Genomic DNA, 22,656 nt, shown 5'->3' with positions numbered 1-22,656 from the left:
TGGATCAAAAATTCTTACCCGGGAAAATTTATAGTGGCCTCATACTATGGTTTATGGCCAAAATCACACCGGCCTCCGGCCCACCAGGGTTTCCCCGGTAAGGCTTATGGGCAGTCTGTCGATAGAGAAAAAAAATGTGAAATTGTGAAACGCTTTGAGCGAAATGAAAGACCATGTGATATTGCACGTACTACAGGCCTAAATGAGGCAACACCGAGAATTACAAAGAATGCAGAGAAAATAAAAACAGCTTTCATAGCAGGAACAACTCAAAGTGTAATTAAAATCCATCAGATTAAGACACAAAGAATTGGAAGAGATGGAACGGCTGTCATCTGTTTGGATAGAAAATCAAACAAAAAACAAGTTTGCTTACGATAGAAGCAAAAGCATTAGCAATATTTTATTACGTAATAGTCGTAATAAAATACTTACGTATTTTATTACGATTATTTATTGTGTTTGGTAATGTTTTGGTTACAAATGTGTGTTCAATCTTGGGTGGTTGGCACCTAACCCTATTTTTCCCATAGGGCCTGTTGTTTATATTGCACGAGGGTTTCTAGGAACACAACTATCGTGCTATACGAGGACTGACTGTACATAATTTTGGTTTTATATATATTTTTTTCTGAGTTGCATTAGCCCAATGCAACATTAGTAAATGAGCAGGGTACTATTTCCATCCAGATATCAAAATAATTTGAGAAAACGATACTTCTCTGCATTATATTTTTGTCGTTACAGAAAATGTTTTCTGCTTAGTAAAGGCATAAAAACGTAAAGCATAAAATGATATATATCTGTAGATACAAAATTTGTGGGAAAGATCAGACAAATGTATGTATTCAAGAAAAATTCTGATAAAGTATAAAAGATTCAAATTATGAATGAAATATTTTTCCCGTGAAATTTCAGGATGAATTTCTGTAGTTGTAGCAGAACAGTTTAAAAACTGATTCACTTTGCTTATTCAATTAGAAATAGCAAAGTGCAATAATAATAATATGTATAATTAACAGAAGTTAACAGATTTATAATTGAGGGTATTATTTTAAAATAAAAGAACTTAAAATGATAAATTACAACTAACCTCACTTTTCAGCAGATGTGTTTCTTGCTGCCTTTGGCTTAATGCCAATACAGCCTCATCTCTCTCCTGATGAAACTGCTGAACCCTTTGCTGCATTGTTTCATTTTCTGACAACAACCTTTCTATATCCTGAGAATGATTAGAAGTAGTGCCTGTATTAACCTGTACAATGTGATTTAAAGTTGCTACTTTCTCCTGCATCATTTTCATTTCAAATTCTTTCTCTTGAACAGTTACACTAAGTCTTTCATTTATCTCTTTGAGCATAGTCATTTCAGAGTGGGTGTTATTTTTCTTTTCACAAATGCTTTGAACTTCTTTCTGTGAAGCAAGAAGACTGGATTTTACTTCTTCTAGCTGCAAAGTTAAAAATTCAATTTGCTTTTTGAGGACTAATACCTCACCGTTCTTTTTTTCTATTTCTTCTTCTTGTCTATGAATGGTTTGTGACATTTCATGTATTATACGGTCTTTTTCAAATATCCACTTTTCCTTTTCTTTCACAGTGTCATTGAGCTGTTCAATTTCTTTTATCTTGGCATTCAACTCTTCCCTCTGTATATAAATCATTGTGTCAGAAGCTATTTTTTCTAATGTTTGATTATATTTCTGTCTTAAATTAGCATGTTGTTTCTCCAACTCTGTAACTCTCTGTTTAAGGGATATCATTTCATTCTGAGTATTGATTAACGATTTCTGTTTTTCTTCATACTGTTTAGAAATAACCTGGTGCTGTCTTTGCAGGCTATCATACTTTTCTGATTCACATGATAATAATCCATTTAACCTCTCAACTTCTGTGTGATATTGAATACATTCTTGATGTTTCTGGTTGAGTATATTGATTATCTGCTCCCTGTCGGTCTGATATACACCTAATTGTTTTGTGAGATTTTCTTGATCTTTCAGGATGGATTCAATACTATCTGTGTGTTGACTGGATTGTTGAATAACTGTTAATAATGTATGATTCTTTTGCTGGAGAGCCTCAATTTCCAGGTCTTTGTCTCTGACTAGACGACACATATTCTGCACAGCTTCTTTAGTCATTTCTTCATCTGATACTTCTTTGAATTTCAAAAGCTCCTGGTTATCATGCTGCAGTTTTGCTAATGCCTGTTTTTCTGCAGAAACAACACTGATTAATCTGTGAACCTCACTTTTTAAGTTACTACATTCTCGAGACTTTTCATTCAGTACAGATAGCATCTGTTCTTTTTCAATTTCCTGCATGCGAATTTTTTCTTCTAATGACTTGTATTTATTAATATGAATATCCTGAAAATCAAAACTATTTTCGTCCTCATTAAACTGCATGAGAGCATCCAGTTTTTGGCTTAAGGATAATATTTCCTTTTCTTTTTCTTCTACATATTTACAACCTGAACAAGTTTTACTACTGGAACCATTTTCAACATTTTTGGTTGATAATTCAGTCATTTCTTTTTCAGATAATTCAGTATCCAATGAAGTACTGCTACTATTACTTTTTAAAGATCCATAATTTTTTTCTAATATTTTGGTCTTTTGATCATTATAGATTTCCTCCTGAATTCCTAACTGTTCTGTTTTTTTGTATAGCTGGTTTCTAATATTTTCTGAATTTGATTGAACATCCTTCTTCAGCAAGCTATTTTCATTATTTTTTAATTGGTTAAATATTTCTTTATCATTTAAAGTGACTCCATTACTCTTCTTCTCAGGTGATGGGGTCTTTATAATTTTGTTTTCATCCAGACAAGGACCATCTTGCATATCTTTGACTACCAACTGATTTAAAGAGAGTTCATTACTTTGGATAAATTCATTAGTTGAATCACTTGCAAAAATGTTTACTTCTGAAATGGATGTATCCAGAATATCACTTGTTTTGTTATCAAAGGGTGTTTCATCCTTCTCACAACCAACATTTATACAAACTTTATCAACGTCATCCTCTGTGATATCAGTTATATCATCAGTCTGGCAGTCTTTATCTGAGACACTTTTAGCTACATCAATAAAACCATCTTCCTGAAAATTTTCATCTTTATATGTATTGCTATTATAAATTTTTTCACCTGTAGTTAATATTTGTAATTCTTCACTTATGAGTTTTGGTTTTTCCTCATAATGTTCATGAAAATCACATTTTTCCTCCAACTGCAATTTAAACATAGAAATTATGTTTTCTTGCTTTCCAATGTTCAAGGTTGCAGTTTCCAAAAGTGATGAGAGATTAGTATTTTCATTTTTTAAGCTGGTTATCTCTGTTAACAGCTTGTTATTGTTCACCAAAAGTTCCTTATTTTCTTCAGAAGCTTTTATGTACTCTGTTTGCCAGTTATGCTTTCTAAATTCATCATTTTCTAAAAGTAGTTCATTTTTCTCTTGTTCCACTTGAACAAGTAATGTTTCTAATTTTCTCCTTTCATTCTCAAGATGATTAACTTTCTCTTCCAAAGCTAAATTATCACAGTTAATGGTACCAAGCGCACTAAGAATGGATTTTAAATCAAAATTTCGCCTCTCTAAGGAATCTAAACAAATATTACCCTCCTCCTTTGATACTTTAGCCACAAATTCCACAACATCATTTGAGATATCAGAAAAGTCCATATTATGAGCATCTTGTTCAATGTTATTTTCTTTTGAGGAAGTTACAAATTCTGTGATTTGTTCTTGTAGAGTTTCTACTTCTGTTTTCAAAAGGGAAATATTTTCATCTTTCTGTCCGATGATCTCTTGCTTTTTTTTCAGTTCTTCTTTAAGTTCTTTGTTATTTAGCTCCACCTTATTTTTTAGAGACAAAACCTCATCTATTGTAAGCTAGAAATTAAAAAAAAGAAGAAAAAACAATAGCTATTATTAGCATTTTCATAATACTAAATATTAACTAGGACTATTTTAAAAAATAAAATAAAATATGGTTATTTATAATTAAATTTCTTTTTTTAATAGACACACACGATGTGTGTGTATGCATTAAAAGACATTTTAAATGCAGGAATACTAATAGAAGAAATTTTACACTGCAATATCATAGATAAAAATTTGGAAATGTAATAAAAGTAACCCCTATATTTATGTGCCAAATGTTTCAAGGTACTGTTCACTTCTGTGGCATAGGAAAATTACATAAATAAAATAGTTACTTCTAGTTGAATTGACCAAGACTCAAATGCAAAATGGTCTTTAATAATGTATTGTATAGAAGTTCAATCCATTTCTTGTATGTAATAACAAAGATCCAAAGTTCCTTGTTACATTAATGTATAATAAAGAACTTTGCCAGTGGCCACACTCAATATAAAATACACCAAAAGTGAGAGTACACCTTTAACTGTTTTTTTTAATGGTCATAATTCTCTGAAAATGAATTGGTAAAGAAATGGCTATGCTACATGAAAAAAATGTATATCTGATGAAAGTTGTGAAATTTATCTTTGTTGTGGGGAGTTAAATTCATATTTCTTGCATGTAAATAAGTTGGCATTTATGGAACAGATTAACCATCGTTTTAATAAAAAAAAAAAAAAAAGCATTTTCCCAGCTGTACTCATATTGGATATTTTCTCTCTCTTTCTTCAAGTTCAGCTCTTCTGAAATGATATAAAAGTAGTCATGGGTTCAATAAGGTGTTGTATGACCAGCTTACATTGCTGCAACTGAAAAAAGCAGTTTGTGCCAAGTCAGGAAGTTTACTGAAATAAGCAATACTGCTAAAAGAGAAAAAGTTTGTTACCTTTTTCATATGGATTACAAATATCAAATAACATTCCAAGATGCAAATACTTTTTTTAACAGACAATTTGTACAATTTATTATACATTATCAAATCTGTTTTGTAATATGTTTTGTTCATGATATTGGCCTAAAATTCTGTACCTAAAAAGATTAGTCATATATCATTCAAAAGGTTGTCTCCAAAAACTGAGTTTATGATATTAACCAGAATTTAATGAGTTAATTTTTTAAAAATGAAAGTAAGTACATAATATATTTGCACAAATGATTAACTGGCATTGTAAACCAGTTAATCGTATGCACAAGTATTTAAAACATCAATTACTTAATTTTTTAATAATACCACAATACAAAAAAAGCAGCTGAATGTGTACTCATAATGAATGAAATATTTTTATTACTTTAGCTATAGGTGATCAGTCCGACCAACAACCAGTCCAAACACATATTGCAATCAGTCAACATCCATTTACTCTCCAACTTTTCTTCCTCATTTATCACTTGTTCTGCTTTTCTGAAACAACCTCAACTTGGTGATCAAATCCAAATGTAGCCTCCCCCCCATTAACAATTCCTTGATTCTTTTGAAAGAAAAAAATTGAATGAAGTGTTATAAACAAGAGAAATAAATAAAAAAGGGTGTCACTGGTAAGGTAATTTACTGATTAAATAAACTAACCATTAAATGTTGCACTATAACCTTTTCTGTGACCTTTATATTATTAATCTTGAATTTAATTTAGAAATAAACAATTCCAGAAATTTGAACTTTGTCAAGATATTTGAGAATATGTGCTGGTAAACTTCTAATTAGGAGTTAGTACTATACTTGTAAGTTCAATATTCATCAAAAAAAAAGAAAGAAAACAGCATGTTAAGTCAATTCATTACAAATAAATGTGGCACTTATTTTAAATATAGAGATTCCTGCCGCTCATTATAATGATGGCAAAAAAAGATATTTGCCAATCTTTTTTATTACACACAAGAAATTAATTCTATTTCTCCACAATACAATTGTTATCTTTTGCACTTCAACTAAATTAATATGCTATATATTAACAAACATGACTAAATTAAGCTAAATGATTCTTAATAAGTATGATTCTTAACCCATTTAAAACAAATGTAGTTTGGTGCCTTTGACTTTGAATTAACCAAGTTTTATTGAAAAAGAAATACAATAAAAGAAATTATGCTTTCATACCTCATGTTGAATATCTAATTCAACCAAACTACTTTCCAAACTAAGTTTATCTTCTTCCAACTGAGAAAGCTGTTCATCTTTTTGAGACAGAAGCTGCTTTAGTTTTTGTATTTCTTCATCATTTGAGTTTGCCTCAATACTCATCTTGGTTGTTAATTCATTTTCTATAAATATACATACCAGCATCTTTTAATAACAGACATGTTTAGCACAAAATAGTTAATCAAAATTTTAATTTTTGACTAATCTACCTAATTTTTACATATGGCAGAAGACAGAAAGACGACAAAAATCATATATGCCATATTGTTCTGAGGTTAAGTTGATTACCATGTCAATATAGCATATAGCATGTCAATTCTTAACATAGTGTAAAAAACATTATGGAAATCCTAAATGTCTCAAAACTTTATTAGACATGTTGGACAGGCAATTTGTATAGTCGAGACCCACAATTAGCGGGTCTCGACTACACAAATTGCTTATCCAACAATATAGCTTCTTAACTTGAGTGTTATTTATGGATTGAAAAATTTAGGGGATTTCAAAATTCTTTAAAGAAAAAGCTACCAATAATATGTTCACTTGCTAATCACTGGAAGGTCACTTGCAAAACTAGGTTTGGCACTCAGGGCTATTTGCTTTGTGCATGAACATAAGGGTCAGTTCATTTAGAAGATGCCATGTAACAGTTGACATTTGTGGATGACTGTATGCTACTCAAATATCTTCTTTATGTATTTCTGGTATTATAGTCATTCTGGCAGCCATAGTGTGAGCATTAAATTTAAATCACATGCTGCTTCAATTAATGTATGAAGATCAGATTCTTAGTTCTTCATGCATACTGAATGTCATTTTTACCAGCCATCACCACTTAATGACATTAGATAGATGAGCTGAGAAATGGCAGCTAAATTTTAACATTCACAAATACAAGGTACTGCATATGGATAGCAGTAATCCCAGCTTAATGTACCAACTGTATGGTACTACAATTGGGGTAATGGAAAATGAAGACGACCTGGGGGTAATTGTGCAGTCAGTTATGAAATTCTCTGAGCAGTGCAGATAGACTTCGAGGACAGCCCACAGGGTTTTATCAATGATATACAGGAACTTTGCCAGCAAGAATAAGGAAGTGATTATTCCAATGGAATAATCACTTCTAGAATACTGCATCAGGTCTGGAAGCCTCATTTTAAGAAGGATGTAAATCTGCTGGAATGGGTGCAGAGAAGGACAATGAGATTGGTGAAGAAAACAAAAGGGTAATCATACCAAGAAAGGCTTCAGTTTTGAAAACTGCAGCACCTGGAGGCCAGACATCTGTGAGGTAATCTGACTGAGGTGTTTAAGGCTCTGAATGGATTGAACAAGCTCAATGCTGATGGAATCCTTCCTCTTGCTTAGATCACACACACACACACACACACACACACACACACACACACACACACACACACACACACACACACACACACACACACACACACACACACACACGAGGGAATAAATTCAAATTTAAGAAAGATGGTTGCAGGATAGATGTGCAGAAGTTTGCCTTCAGCCAGCTGGTGGTCGATTGTTGGAACAAACTTTTATCTGTTGTTGCAGAAGTGGGCAACTAGTTCTTCCTTTGAATAAATTCAAGGAAGAATCAGACAAATTATTGGAGAGGATGGACAAGTTTTTATTTTTTTTCCTTTTGGCTGAAACTTTATAAGATTGCACTCTTGCATTATGTGCCACTAACCAGTCCAAACACATATCACAATCAGTCAACAGCCATTTACTATCCAACTTTTCTTCTTCCTCATTTATCACTTGAAATTTCCTTATTTATCACTTGAAATTTCCTTATTTATCACTTTAAATTTCTGAAATTTTCTTATTTGTCACTTTAAATTCCAATTTCCGAAACAAGCTTCTAACTTGGTAACATTAGACTTTGAATTTCTTACAGACATTCAAGTCTAATGTCAACAAGTATCTTCTATCATCCTCTCAACTTAAGAGTTACTTCTGTTCCATCAGGCCATGACTTTCAGCTGTTGTCAATACATGCTTGATTGAACAACTTGACAACAAATTTAGTGCATGCAGCCATGCAATATTTACCATACCACCTCATTATTGTCATTTGTTTTTGAATCCTCTTTTTTTCTTTCCATTTTTCTCTATCCTCCTTCCCACCTTCTGCCACACCTATTTTTTTCATTTTTTCCTACTTACCACTTTATTTTATTCTTGCTTGCCTTTCATTCCTCTGCTACATATCTATACATACTCTGTTAAACAAAAAAAAAAAAAAGTTAGACATATCAGAGTTTATGCAAGAGCCAACAGTAGCTAATGACTTACCTAAATCCATTATTTTCTGTTCGAGTTCTTCATTTAATATTCTTAAAGTTTGTGCCTCTTGAATTAGTCCTTCCTTTATTGGAAAAAATAATGGAAAACGATAAAATTATTAAGCTATATTGAGAAGCAACCTATATAGTTTGAAAATATAATTTTGGAAATTAAATTTTAAATCAGTGGGTACTGTATGCACATAACTGACCAAGAAAGGCTTCAGTTCTGCAAACTGCAGCATCTGGAAACTAGGCATCTGCAAAGTTATCTGATTAATGCCTTGTGTTTAATGCCTTGAATGGATTGAGTGAGCTCCATGGTAATTGGATTTTCCCTTTTGCTTGGACTACACACATGAGGGGACATAAATTCAAACCGAGGAAGGATAGATGTGTGGAAGTTTGCCTTCAGCCAGCTGGTGGTTGATTGTTGGACCAAACTTCCATCTGATGTTGTGGAAGTGGGTAGTTTGAATAAATTCAATAAGAATTAGACAAATGATTGGAGGGGACAGGTAATATGAGAAATTTTTTTTTTTTTTTTTGGCTGAAGCTTTATAAACTTGCTTCTTTGCATCATTTGCCACTACTAATACTAATATGAATTCATGGCTCCTATTCATGATTCTGGAATCATTTATAACAAGGTGTGTTTGTTTTAATTGTGGTCTCCAGGGTTCCCCTATATACCACTGTAGCATCTGAAAAGGCAAAAAGCCAAGGAGGGCAAGTGTGTGTATGTAGGTGTGTAAGTATGTGTGGTGTTACGTTGAGTGCTGGCACCTGGCAACATCGCAGCCAGGGAAACACCTGATCCCCTGCCTCCGGACTCCCAACCTTGGCCATGAGAAGGCATGCCAGGGACAACTTCATTACCAGAGACACTTACTGGAGCTATCAGGCAAGCCTGGGAGCCCCAAGGTGTTTAGGGAAAGAAAGTGGAGATAAGAATGAGAACTATGGGGATTGGAAGGAAATGGATGGGAAAGTTGGATAGAAGATAAGGAGAAGAAGACATCCCCTGAAATAGAAGAGAAAAGTTTACAACAGTAAAAAGAAATAGTGTATAGTGAACTATATTCTATTACATTTAAACTCTAATCTAAAGATACTTAGACATATTTGAACAGAGCTGCAAAGCTAGCAACAAAACAGTATCAATGAAAATTATATACAAGCCTAAAATTATATACAAGTCTACAGTCTGTAGACAGGAAGTAACATTAACAGCCATATGTCTTCAAAAGAAAAAAAAAGAAAGAAAGAAAATATTCACAATAAATGTCAACAGCAAGAAAACAGTGTTTTCGACACTATCTTTTAGAACGAAGTTCCCTGAAATTCAATACCTTTTGGTCTTGTGCATAGTCATTAAAATTTGATATATATAAATGTATATCATTAACAGGACTTATTTTCCTATAAGACACAGCCATTAACCTCTCATAAACACAAGATTTAAATTTTCAAAAACAGTTCTTACGAACAACTTACAATAAAAGACTCAGTGAAACTCAGAGCCAAGGAAACCTTATAAACTCTTTGGTGTAACACCCTATTAAGGATTAATATTTAATTAACTAACAGCAAAATCGGAGAAATACAAGAAATTCTTCCTTGTTTCCACCAACCATGGAAAATCAGTGGACTATATAAATTTGTCACAATCTGTAGCTGATTTCTAACATCTAAATAGTGGTTACATTCTAGGATTAAATGATCGACCATCTCAACAGTTCCACAAGGGCAGAGAGGCGATGCGGACAATCCAAGTGCATTTATTTTGGAGTTTATACTCCCATGACCTGTAATCATAAATGTGACATTTAAGCCGGGACAAAACCATTTTAACTGCTTAGTGTATTTAAAGACATTAGGAATAAAACTATATGTAACCTTGCCCAAAAGAGCAGCATTCCATTCCAATTGCCAGTTTCTCATAAACTCAGATCTTAATCTAGCAACATCCTCCTTTTCAGATAAATCCATGTTTAATGTATAGTTACCAATATTAGCTGGGGAATCCCTTCTTCAGTGATATAATAGATACTGCAGTATTACTTCATAGTAAATAGGTATTCGGTCATTCTGAATCTGCAGAGCAACAGTAGAAACAGTTCTACACGCTCTGGAGGTGGCAAGAAGGAAAAAACGCTGAGATTGGATGAGATATTTTTTCACCATGCTATTAACCACTCTAAAGCCCCATGCATCTGCCGCATAGCATATGATAGGCAAAAATAAACTTTTATAGTATAGCTTTAATGTACTTGATTTTATATCCCAAACGTTTTTACAAATTTTAAGTATTTTCCCTGTTAAAGCCTTAATCTTCTTCAAAATATACTTTACATGTTGAATGAAAGAGAGTTTATGATCAAACATTACTCCAAGATATTGGAGTAATGTTTGATCATTACTCCAATATCTTGGAGTAATGTATGTTCTTTCTAGTTTGATGCTTTGATTATTAAGTTTAAGAACAGGCGGTCTCTGTTTAGATTTAAGTTGCCCTTAAGAAGAAGTTGTTTTGTTTTGAGAACCAAAATAACTAGTTTGTGCACATTGCACCATGAGTTAAGGTCATCCAAGATGTTATTTGATTTTTGCTCTAGCTCTAATCTTGAGTTTCCCATAATCAAAAGGGACGGGTCATTTGTGTAGGCAATCTTATGAACATTGCATTGATCAGAAGCTAGCCATCCATCAAGGACCATGTTCCAACATACTGGACCAAGTACGGATCCTTGAGGGCAGCCACAAGTAACCGGTCTCATGACCAAGCAAATGCCCAAGGAGATGACAAGGTATCTGTTGCTGAAATAATCTATAGCCAACCGGTACAAAGCAGCTGAGACCCCAGCCTCCAGGAACCTCGCCAGAACACTTTCCCACCACAGGGTGTCACAAAGGCCCCTTTGAATTCTATGAAAAGACCGAGGACGTATTTAGAATTTGAAACAGAAGCAGTATTTATTGCTGCACTGATTGCGTCCGTAGTACACCTGCCCTTAGTGAAACCAAATTGAAAAGAACAGATAAGTTACTGCAAGTATAATAATTTTTATATCTTGATACAATTAGCTTCTCTAGTACTTTCCCTAAAATGGGGAGAAGTACGATGGCGATATGATGTTGGTGCTTCCGCGAGTTTGTTCGGAGATTTTAGCAAAATTTAAGTTTATCAGCTTCGATGGCTCTGGGAAACAGCCAGCGTTTAGAGAGGAGTTCATGATATTGGTGATAAGCCATGGCCTCAACCTCCAAATTCTACTGAGGATTGAAACCTCAAACTAGATCTAACTCCAGACATTTACCATCCCACATGGAACAGATTGCATCAGAGACTTCATATGCTTTAAATGGATCCTCATTTGAGGAACCTGCATACATTAAATGTTGCATTACATATCAGTTTGCACTGTACATTCAGAATGAATAATCCTGATGAGTGATCTCATCAAGGATAGCATTCATAGTTTCTTGCCAAGATAATGCCTCTGTATGATTTGGTTTAATAATTGCTGAGAAGGTTACAATCATTTATAACAGTGAAAATTTTAGCTTCCTTCATTTTATTATCCCCTCTCAGAGCCTTACAAACCTAAATTAGGTCCTCTCTAAGTTGCTTGGCTGCCAAACTCTGTAGCCCAATCAAAGTCTTTCTTTATATGGTCAACCTTTTGCAGATCACACCATATGGGCTGCCTGGCTTTGGACCCTTTTGAGAAGCTGAATGTCTTTTTTTAGGTGAGGTCTCCATACTTGGACAGAGTATTCCAAATAGATTAGATCTCAGGTGGTAGATGACTTTCATCAACCGGTGAAATACAACCACTTTGCTTATTGGAGGCTTGAAGTGGTGAAACCCATGTTTAGTTGTTAGTTTAGAAACCCATGTTATGTAGTACTTTACATGACAAATGTAAAGTACTACATATGGGAAACAGTAACCCCAGAGCAACGTATCAACTCTGCGGTACTACACTGACAGTGGTGGAGAATGAAAAGGACCTGGGGGTAATTGTGCAGGCAGATATGAAGTTCTCTGAGCAGTGCAGACGAGCTGCAAGAGTAGCTCATGGTGTCTTGTCAATGATATACAGGAATTTTTCTAGCAGGAATAAGGAGGTGATTATTCCCTTGTATAAGGCAATGGTTAGGCCACATCTTGAGTACTGTATACAGGTCTGGAGGCCTCATTTCAAGAAGGATGTAGAGCTGCTGGAACGGGTACAGAGAAGGGCAACAAGATTAGTGAATGGAACAAAAGGTTGCTCTTACGAAGAAAGGCTTAAGTTTTGCAAATTACAGAGTCTGGAGACTAGGCACCAGCGAGGTGATCTGATAGAGGTGTATAAGGCTTTGAATGGTTTGAGCATGCTCAATGCCAATGGGATTCTTCATCTTGCTCAGAATAATCACCTCAGAGGGCATAAATTCAAATTGAGGAAGGACAGATGTCGGATAGATGTACGGAAATTTGCCTTTGGCCAGCGGGTGGTTGGTTGGTGGAACCGACTTCCATCACTTGTTGTTGAAGTTGATAGCCTAAACAAATTTAAAGCTCAACTGGACAGGTATTTCGAACGAACGGAGGGGTGAAATGGGAGTGGTGTGTGTGTTTTTTTTTTTTTTTTTGGCTGATGCTGAATAAGCTTGCTTTCTTGCATCATATGCCTCTACTAATGCTAATGCTAGTCTCTAGAGCAAAGTTTCCGGCATCCACCTCCCCCTATACTTCTCCTTCAACCCATGCATGGTACTAAGTACTATAGGTTTTGATACCTTTCGTGTTTGGGGTTTTCATTAAAAAAAAAAAAAAAAAATTTGAAGATTGCTGGTCTGATGGGTTTGTTTTTGAATGGAAATAATTTAATACAGTGATACCAAACATTAATATTATAATTAATTAATAAAAATTATATTAATATTTTCTCAGTAATATTATTTTCTAAATTATTTGGTGTTTGTTGTATTTTATTGTGTAATGTGAATTCTGGCAGTAAGCTAGATAATCTTATAATAACCGAGAGTAACGTGGAGGAGAAATTGTTGAAGATAAAAATAAGAAAGGCACATGGGATGGATGGAATCTACCCAGTTATATTAAAGGAGGCAGCAAAGGAAGTAAGCAAACCCTTAGCCATAATTATAACAGCTTCCTTGGACTCAGGGGGGTACCCATGGACTGGAAATGTGACCCCAATATGATCAAAGGGAGACACAGGTAATTACAGACCTGTTAGTTTAACTTCTATTCCAGGGAAATTAATGTAGGCACTGGTAAAAGAAGCATTGCAGGATCATCTGGACAAGACTTCAGTTATAGCTTGGACACAGCATGGGTTTGTTAAGGGGAAGTCTTGTCTGACCAATTTGATTGGATACTATGATGTGGTCACAAAGGAACTGGATGCAAAGAATAATTTTGATATCATATATTTGGATCTGTTGATACTGTTGCACATGGAAGACTGCTGCACGAATTGGAGCAGTGTGGCATTGAAGGCAAATTGCTGCTATGGACAAAAGGATGGTTGAGTGGAAGAACACAGAGAGTGGTAATCAATGGACACTGCTCTTCGTGGACTAATGTTATTAGTGGAGTCGCCCAGGGTTCAGTGTTGGGTCCATTGTTGTTGTTTTCTATATTCATTAATGATATTGATGATGGTATATCAAGCTTAATGTCCAAGTCTGCAGACAATATGAAGGTCGGCACGGTTGTTAATGACACTAATGACAGTATGCTGCTGCAACAGGATCTACAAAAGTTGAGCAGATGGGCTGAGAGGTGGCAACTGAAGTTTAACATTGACAAATGTAAAGTACTACATGTGGGAAGCAGTAACCATAGAGTAATGTATCAACTGTGTGGTACTACACTGACAGAGGTAGAGAGTGAAAAGGAGCTGGGGGTAATTGTGCAGGCAGATATGACATTTTCTGAGCAATGCAGACAGTCTGCAGGAGTAGCTCATAGTGTCTTGTCAATGATATACAGGAATTTTTGGTAGCAGGGATAAGGAGGTGATTATCCCCTTGTATAAGGCAATGGTCAGGCCACACCTTAGTACTGCATACAGGTCTGGAGGCCTCATTTTAAGAAAGATGTAGAACTGTTGGAACAAGTAGAGAGAGGGGCAACAAGATTAGTGAATGGAACAAAGGGTTCCATTCACTAATCTTGTTGTTGTTGCTATTATTTTTATAGTGTATTAGTATTTAAAGTGATACTGCATTTCTGATCATGAAGTTTGTTGATTCAATTTCCAATTCTGCAGTGCTGCAGAATTGAATCTACACTAAAAATGAAACCTTTTGGTACAAACACTATTAAAAGTTTCCTAAAAAAAAACAGCTTAAGAGAATGCTTACATTTTTGGATGGCATTCACTGCAAGAAATTCAAAATTACTGCATAATTTAAATGGCAAATGTGAAAATTGTGAATTGGAAAATTGTGAATAGCAATCATAATTTTGTCTGATCAAGTGATCTGCATAAATTATAAAGTTCACATGGGTTAATACAGCAGGTGATGTTTTAGAGTATACAGTCTTGTCTGGTCTTTGTCAAGTTTAATTCTTCCTCTCTGCAAGAGAACAGAGAGATTTAATTCTTGCCACTAATGTCAACAGTGCAACAAGCAAAAGTATTTTCCGTAGCTAAAATCCTAATCTAAGAAAGACGAACAGGGCTGAGCTCAGAAACTGTTAATGTCCTGTCTCTGTACATGTTACGAATATCTCAATATATATTATGAATATATTTTCATTCCTTTTTTTAAATTTTTTTCAAAAATTTTGTGCATTATATAATGCATTATATATTTCAATATACATTGAAATATTCAATGTATATTTCAACATACATTTCAATATTAACACTAAAATTAATTAATATTGATTAATAATACGTCAATGAAGGGTAGGTTTGGCTGTTACTGTGGATATAATACAATGTACCTGTGCAAGGCTCTACTTCCCACTTTGGGAAGCTGATATTCCAGAAAAAAAAAAAAAAAAAAGCTGACAATATTAATTTATTATACACTATCAATATAAAAATTACAAAACCCAATAAAAATATAAACTTAAAAGAAAAAGAACCTTTTTTTCTTCACCTTTTCAGCCCACAGGACATCTCTTTCACTTTCTAACTGAGCACTGCCTTGTGTTAACTCTTCTATATCATCACGAAGTTTAGCAATAGCATCTTCTTCCTCCTCCTCTTCTCCTTGTTCGGGTATATTGCTGTGAAGGAAATCTGGAGGGGTTGGACCTTCTGGAACTTTTTTTCTGACTTCTAACAAGCCCTAAAAAAATATGCTGTTCTTTTTCTCAATCATAAGACAAAGTAAAATTTTTAAAAGTTTTTTTTTTTTTTAAATATGCAGTTCCTAAACATAGAATAATTTTTTGATTGGAAATGACTTATTTCTGATTTATAATGACAAAAAAAAAAAAAAAAAGTAAAAGCAGCAAATCATATTTTCCCATAAATATTTTAAATTATTTACTGAATTTGCATTGATTTTCTTAACCCTTTTACTTTTTTTGTACAATTCAACCACTAATTCCCATTCCCATAATATACTGGATTTTATCTAAACTGAAACTTCAATTTTATCTTTCAAATATTAACACTTCTGTGTAGAATAACTGGATTGTACATAAGTTTAATGTGTGTTGTAATCGTCCATTGGGGGGGGGGGGGAATAGTTTCAGTGTATGAAAGAAACCATACACTGAAACTAAGATAAGCTATCCCAAAAGAGGGATAGGGAGAATATGTAAATAAAATAAATTTTCAATTTATATTTGATATGGCCACCACAGCCAGCAATCTTGTTTTATTGCAGCCTACAATACTAGTACACCACTTAAAAGTAGACTGTGCATTTTTTATGGCAGCATAAGGTCTTGATCTCATAATGTGTTGATCTCTGTTTGCATATATTATCTCAGTACCACAGACTTAAAACAACATTAAAGTATGTTTCATGATCCTGGGGGTATTACATACTCTGGCATGTACCCGAAGAATAAATATAATAATTGCTTACAGGACACTAATCAGAAATATGCTTAAAATAAGATAAATTTTTGACAAAATCCAGAAACTCATAAATCCTGCCTACGGGACTCTATATAATAGCAGTTGCTCAGAAAATAAACTGAAACTTCCAACACAGAGAATAAGACATCAACACAGGGAAACGTTTAAGTAGCTAAGCTAATTAATGTATGCTTGTGTAATTGAGAAGAATGGGGGAAGGGTGAAGTAAATGATATCTTACAATGAAAAGAAACTAAAATATAAAAATCATAGAAAACAAAGAAAGCAACCACTAGTCATCATATTTTATCTCCTCGGGGATAAGGCACTGATGACCTCCTAACACATAATTGTGTCTGATAGCAATATGGGTATCATTCAGTCGAAATTATTCGTTCAGATCCAAATAGTGAATAATTCAAAGCTGTCTGACTAGCATACAACCGAAATGAAAATAGAGGGAAACTGCATGAGAAAAAAATAATAATAAAAATTATATATACATACACATACATAGTGATTTTTCTATTCAACGTACTATTTGTTTTCTTTGCAGTTTCACAAGCTTCAAATTTTTCACACCAACAACCTTAATCTACAGAGAAAGGTTTGCAGATTTGGTTGGAAAAATTGAATTGTCTGACATGAAGAAAATGACAGCATACAGCACTGAGCGGAAAGTGTTTTCTGTTAAGGAATACAGCAGGCCCTCGTTATAACGTGGTTCGCTCTACGCTGATTCGCTATAATGCTGTTCTTATATTATAACCCATATCTCACTCTAATGCTGTCACAACTCACTACACTGCTCTTTTACCAGCATACAGATTAAATTTTCGGCATGTTTAATGTAAACATTTCATCTGATGTAGTCGATAGCTTGAAAATGAATAGCCAAATAGCATTAAAAAGTTTCCCACGCTCAGTGAAATTTTGTTCCACACTAATTTAATTGCAGTACGGTGGCTTGTTACGTAGTTCCGAAATCAACATTTTAAAAAATGATCAATTATATTGCTTGTAATATTTGCGTTATATGCATTTATCCGAAGTCTAGTCATCACTCAGTACAGTGTTAGGTAACGGACAGTTTACTCAAACATTGTATAATAATTAATGCAATGCAGTTATATTTCCGAAGAAGAATAATGGCAGATAAGAATTAAAAAGCAACAATGTCTGGACACAGTACGAAGCCTACTAAAGTAGGAAAAAGACTGAATTTGAAAATTAAATTGTACGTTTTGAAGCGAATTGATTCTGTTCAACAACAAGTGGATGCGTGCAATCATTTAGGACTGGCAGATTCGACTGTAAGAACAATTATAAAAAAATAAAGAATTAATTTTAGCAGCAGGAAAGACAGCTGTTCCACTGCAAGCAACTAAATTGGTTATTGCTAGGCCGGCTATTATAATTGAAATGGAGAGACTTCTAAAAAATTTTATTGAAGATAATATTATCCAATGCACAATTCTGTTAAGTTAAATTCAGTGGATTCCGGTTATTTTGGCCACCGGTTAATTGGGGCAGCCGTTTATTTGGGACAAATCTTAAAAAACAGAACCCAATCAAGAAAATAGCCAGGGTTTACTTCGCTTAATTGAGACAACATGCCGTTTAATTGGAGCAAGGGACCGCAGCACTGGAGATTACCCTATGATTGTCTCCGACCGCACAACGTGGTTCGGTCGAATTTCTGGTTATTATTTGGTTTTTAGGAGCATTAGCAACTAAGGCCATATTGCTCTGGGTTTATGCGGTGGTCATTCCCTGACCTTTCTGCATCCTCCGTATTTGGTGGTCACAGGCTCGAACCCCGGTCTAATCAAGAAGCGTGTGCTACGCATTGCTGCCTCTGCCCACTTGGCTACGGAGGCACCTGGATTTCTGGTGGTCACAACCATAAAACAATAAAAACAATTAGCAGTCACCTGTTCATTGGGCTTTTCTGTTAGCGCAATCTATCATAAATGGATAGTAAACTCGATCTTATTGAATTTGCGATAATATCGACAGTTGGAATTCTGTGTGTTATTATGGTGAAATGTGCTTACACTTCCATGGAATCTTCAATCATATAAAAAAATTAATTTTCAGAATCTATTTTTAAAGCTTCGTAACCTGTTACTCCGTTCTCACTTGCGCGTATTGTGTTACTTGCAATTTGTGTGTGCTGTGTTCTTTGTTATTGATTGCTTATCTTTTTACTGTTTAAAATTTTAACCTCCACTCACAAATGTCAGTGAACAGAAATGTGAACTAGTTAGTATGTACATGAATGAGGTTGAGCACGCTGAATTCTGATGGGAACCTTCCACTTGTTCAGATTACGAACCTAAGGGGGCTGTTGTTGTTATTTGGTTTTTAGAAGCATTAGCAACTAAGACCATATTGCTCCGGGAATATGCGGTGGTCATTCCCTGACCTTTCCACATCCTCCGTATTTGGTGGTGATGGGCTCGAACCCCGGTCTAATCAAGAAGCGTGTGCTACGCACCTAAGGGAGCATATATTCAAATTAAGAAAAGACAGATGTAGAATAGATGTGCGGAAATTTGTCTTTATCCAGCGGGTACTTAATTGCTGGAACAAACTTCCATCTGTCGTTGTGGAAGATGATAGGTGAAATAAATTTAAGGAGGAACTTGACAGGCATTTGGAGGGAATAGTGTGATTTTTTTTTTTTGGCTGATGCTGCATAAAGCTCATACACTTACTTTCTTGCATCACATGCCACTACTACTACATATTACAGTACATATTAATTATTCCGATTATCACGTACATTCTTCCGATTATCACATATATTCTTCTGATTTTCACCTATCATTTAATTTTTTAATTGGGTAGGTAATAAAGGGTAAATTTGTGCTTAATATACCTTTGCTTTTATAGCCTGTGGATAATATTCTTCCTATTTTCACTAAATTGAATCGCTGTTTAATAGAATTAAAATTCCATTCACAAATGTGATCACAATGACATCGTATAGTGAACGGTACTTTACTACAGTGAGTCCATCATAACGTGATTTGATGATTTGATTGTATAGTGAACCAATTGTAAAGCAGGGGTTCACTGTATTTTTAACTATTTACGTGAAACTTCGGATAATTGGGGCAGCTGCTTAATTGGGCCAAAATGCACTAGTTCCGATGTGTCCCAAATAACCGGAATCAACTGTATTATTAAATAAAAAGTGATTAGCCTATATGATGATCTGAAGAAAGCTTACCTTAAAAAAAAAAAGAAAAAAAAAAAAAAGTGGAACCATTTAAAACTAGTAAGGGCTGGTTCGATAGATTTAAAATTCAGGGAGAAGCGTTAAGTGCAGATCAAGGAGGAGCCGAAACTTTCAAAAAAGAACTTAAAATTATTGAAGAGAGGTGTTCTACTTCTCAACAAGTTTTTAACATAGATGGAACAGGACTTTTTTTGGAAACGAATGCCTAAAAGAAGTTTCATATCGAAAGAAGAAAAAAACATGCCAGGCTTCAAAGCCTGGCATGTTTTTACAGTTGACTTTATTGTTGAGTGGTAACACTACAAGTATTTTAAAGTAAAGCCCATTTTAGTTTACTAGGAAGAGGGCCAAGTACAACCCAAAATCGACCAAAGATACGAAAACTTGACAGCCATCGGATTAATAGATTCATAATTTTAATTGGCATTTTAAGTTTAATTTTGATGCATAATGTAGTTACCACATAATTATATACATATGTAACGGAGAATATTTTATATGTACAGATTTTTAATATTAAATATTTTGACCGACATTTGGAGTCTTTTCACTACAGTTTATTATTTGTGAGTTGTGGTCTGTACCACCGCAACTCACAAATACATATCTTACATTATAAGAATACGGCGCTTGCTTAGCGCTTCACTTAGCGCTGTTTTTCTGGAACGAATTATCAGCATTAAGCGGGGATTACCTGTACTACACAGCGTAGTACATTCTGCTGGATTTCTGCTGAAATATTTCAATGGGCATGAAGGACCAACAAACCAAATAATGTTGAGATTATGGATCAATTTGGGAGCGGGCAGTGTTTCAGATGAAAAGAAAGGTCATGCATGCCAACCATCAAGATGGTCTGCATGATCTTTTTCACCAGAAACTTAGAAGAATTTTCATAAACTTTCATAACAGATGAGGACGACTTACAGCACATTAAGGAAGATTCATCACATTAAGGAAGATTCAGAAAAATCACTGAAGTGATTTTTCTGCATATCCTTAAAAAATTCAGCTGTCAGCCACTAACACCAAATACAAAGAAACAGCACATTCAGTTTTCTGTGGAATTTAATGCACTCTTAGATTGAGAACCTGACATTATGAACAAAGTTTGGTTTTCTAGTGAAGATGGTATTATCCAGGAGTTCCTGGATGAAACTTTTGACATGTTGGTTTCTTAACTACTATCTTGAGGTTTATGGCAAAGGACTGGCACTCCTCCAGTGTCACTTGATTTAAATCCACATGATTTTATCTCTCAGATTATCTCAGTGTTTTTATAACAGAAATTTCATAATATATGCCAACACTGGAACTGTGGACAGGGAAGGGAAGAGGAATGAAGGACACACTCATTATGCATAAATAATCTCATAGTTTAAATCAGATGTCTACTATAAGGATAAAAAAGCCAAGCACTTTGGAAAGTGAAAGTTTGCTGATACCATCTTAATCTTCTTTGCAACTTGCTTTCAGGGCATGCAAAATAAGATCCAATAAAACATAACAAAAATAATATATTCTGTTATATCCAAAGAAAAGAGCATACATATTGCTATAGCAGTACAACAAATAGCTATCCTATTTTTAGCCTTAACTAGAGTAAGTTCTCTCCTTTCTAATGCCACTGCTTTAAACAATTTATCCAACTTGTCTTCTTTATTACTAGGGTTCGGATGATTTTTATGACCTTAAAAATGTCAAAACATGATGAAAATATGTCATTAAATTTAACCAAATATGACCTTAAATATGACTAAATAATTTACCCTTATGTATCTTATAAATTATAATATTTACTTTTTTTTATTCTTTTAAAGTTGTACGACTTGTTATATAAATTTTTAACAAGTAATATAATGAAAATATCACAATTTGCAAGTTTTTTTTTTTTTGAAATATAAACATTAAAATATTCTTTTTTAAACATACAAAAACCAAAATGTATAGGCTAAGGTACTAGACTACTAACACTTAAGTTGCTAAGTACTTTCCATCGCATTGCGATACCTGTATTCACTCCAAATGTTTTGGAGTTAATCTCCTTCTATCACCTGTTAATATTCGCTTGTAAGCAGAGGACCTCTCAACATCACAAGATGAGACGGGACAAAATTAAACACCTTAATCACATTCGGAGCTAGAGGAAGTCCTTCAATGGCTGTATCCTCTAAAACTTGGGAAATTTTGCACATGTGAAAAGCATATCAAAGGAACCTCGTGAGGTACAGAAATGATGAAGGAAAGAAAACGGTACAGAGGGACTTTATTCAAAAATGGCAACATAGCACTGGCTGCCATGATACAGTGCATCACTGTGAAAGGTGAATCTAGCAACAGTTGCACGATTAGTTTTATCCAGAACCTTTGATGCAAGGAGATACGATTTAGATGGTTCATCTGACTCAAGCTTTCCAATAATAAAATTAGCTACCGTATATCCTTCACAATCCGTGGTTTCATCAACTGAACCCTACACAGCTGCTTCCAATATCTTTGCGAATATTGTTTAGACACTGCAAGTAATAAGTAAATAAATAAATAAATTAATTAATTAAAATATAGCCTACACAGCATTCAGTCTTTTGGATTTTATTAAATAATAAATTATTTAATAAAATCAATGAGAGCATATTGATTTATAGCAGTCCTCAAGGTAATTTTTCTGTAACGTTGATTCATCGGGAATTTTTCGGGAGCAGTATTTTTCCAAGAAGCTTTTGAAGACCGGATTGTTCACTTTGTTCCATGGAATGTTTGCGGCAACCATTGCTTGGCATAAATCAGCAAAGAATGGATCTGGTGTTTTTTGGTTTTCTGCAGTAAACAGCTGCCATGTTGTACGCACCCATGAAATTCTCCTTCTCCTTACGTTCGCTTCATGCAAAGCAGTAACGTCATACTGTTGTAATTGGGATACTTTTGCGCATGGAACTTTAAAAATGTATTTATAAAAATTATTA

General features: G+C 34.3%; 1 protein-coding gene across 1 annotated transcript in view; it reads right to left on the bottom strand.

Annotated features, from left to right (window-relative positions):
* The window catches only part of LOC150076856 (uncharacterized), a 227,007-nt gene that overhangs the window by 98,983 nt on the left and 105,368 nt on the right, over positions 1-22,656 (bottom strand). Inside the window, exons 10-13 of the mRNA XM_090385702.1 lie at positions 15,512-15,703; positions 8,391-8,463; positions 6,027-6,190; positions 1,094-3,901 (exon numbers count right to left, since the gene is read on the bottom strand). Of these exons, the coding sequence (XP_090241828.1) occupies positions 1,094-3,901; positions 6,027-6,190; positions 8,391-8,463; positions 15,512-15,703 (3,237 nt within the window). The remainder of the gene's footprint in view (positions 1-1,093; positions 3,902-6,026; positions 6,191-8,390; positions 8,464-15,511; positions 15,704-22,656) is intronic.

Source organism: Mastigoproctus giganteus, chromosome 12, assembly GCF_048544385.1.
Source record: "Mastigoproctus giganteus isolate SK-2022 chromosome 12, ASM4854438v1, whole genome shotgun sequence".
In the NCBI taxonomy this organism is placed as follows: domain Eukaryota; kingdom Metazoa; phylum Arthropoda; class Arachnida; order Uropygi; family Thelyphonidae; genus Mastigoproctus; species Mastigoproctus giganteus.
Note: the sequence above shows the minus strand (reverse complement) of the source record. Positions and strands in the feature narration are given on the sequence as shown.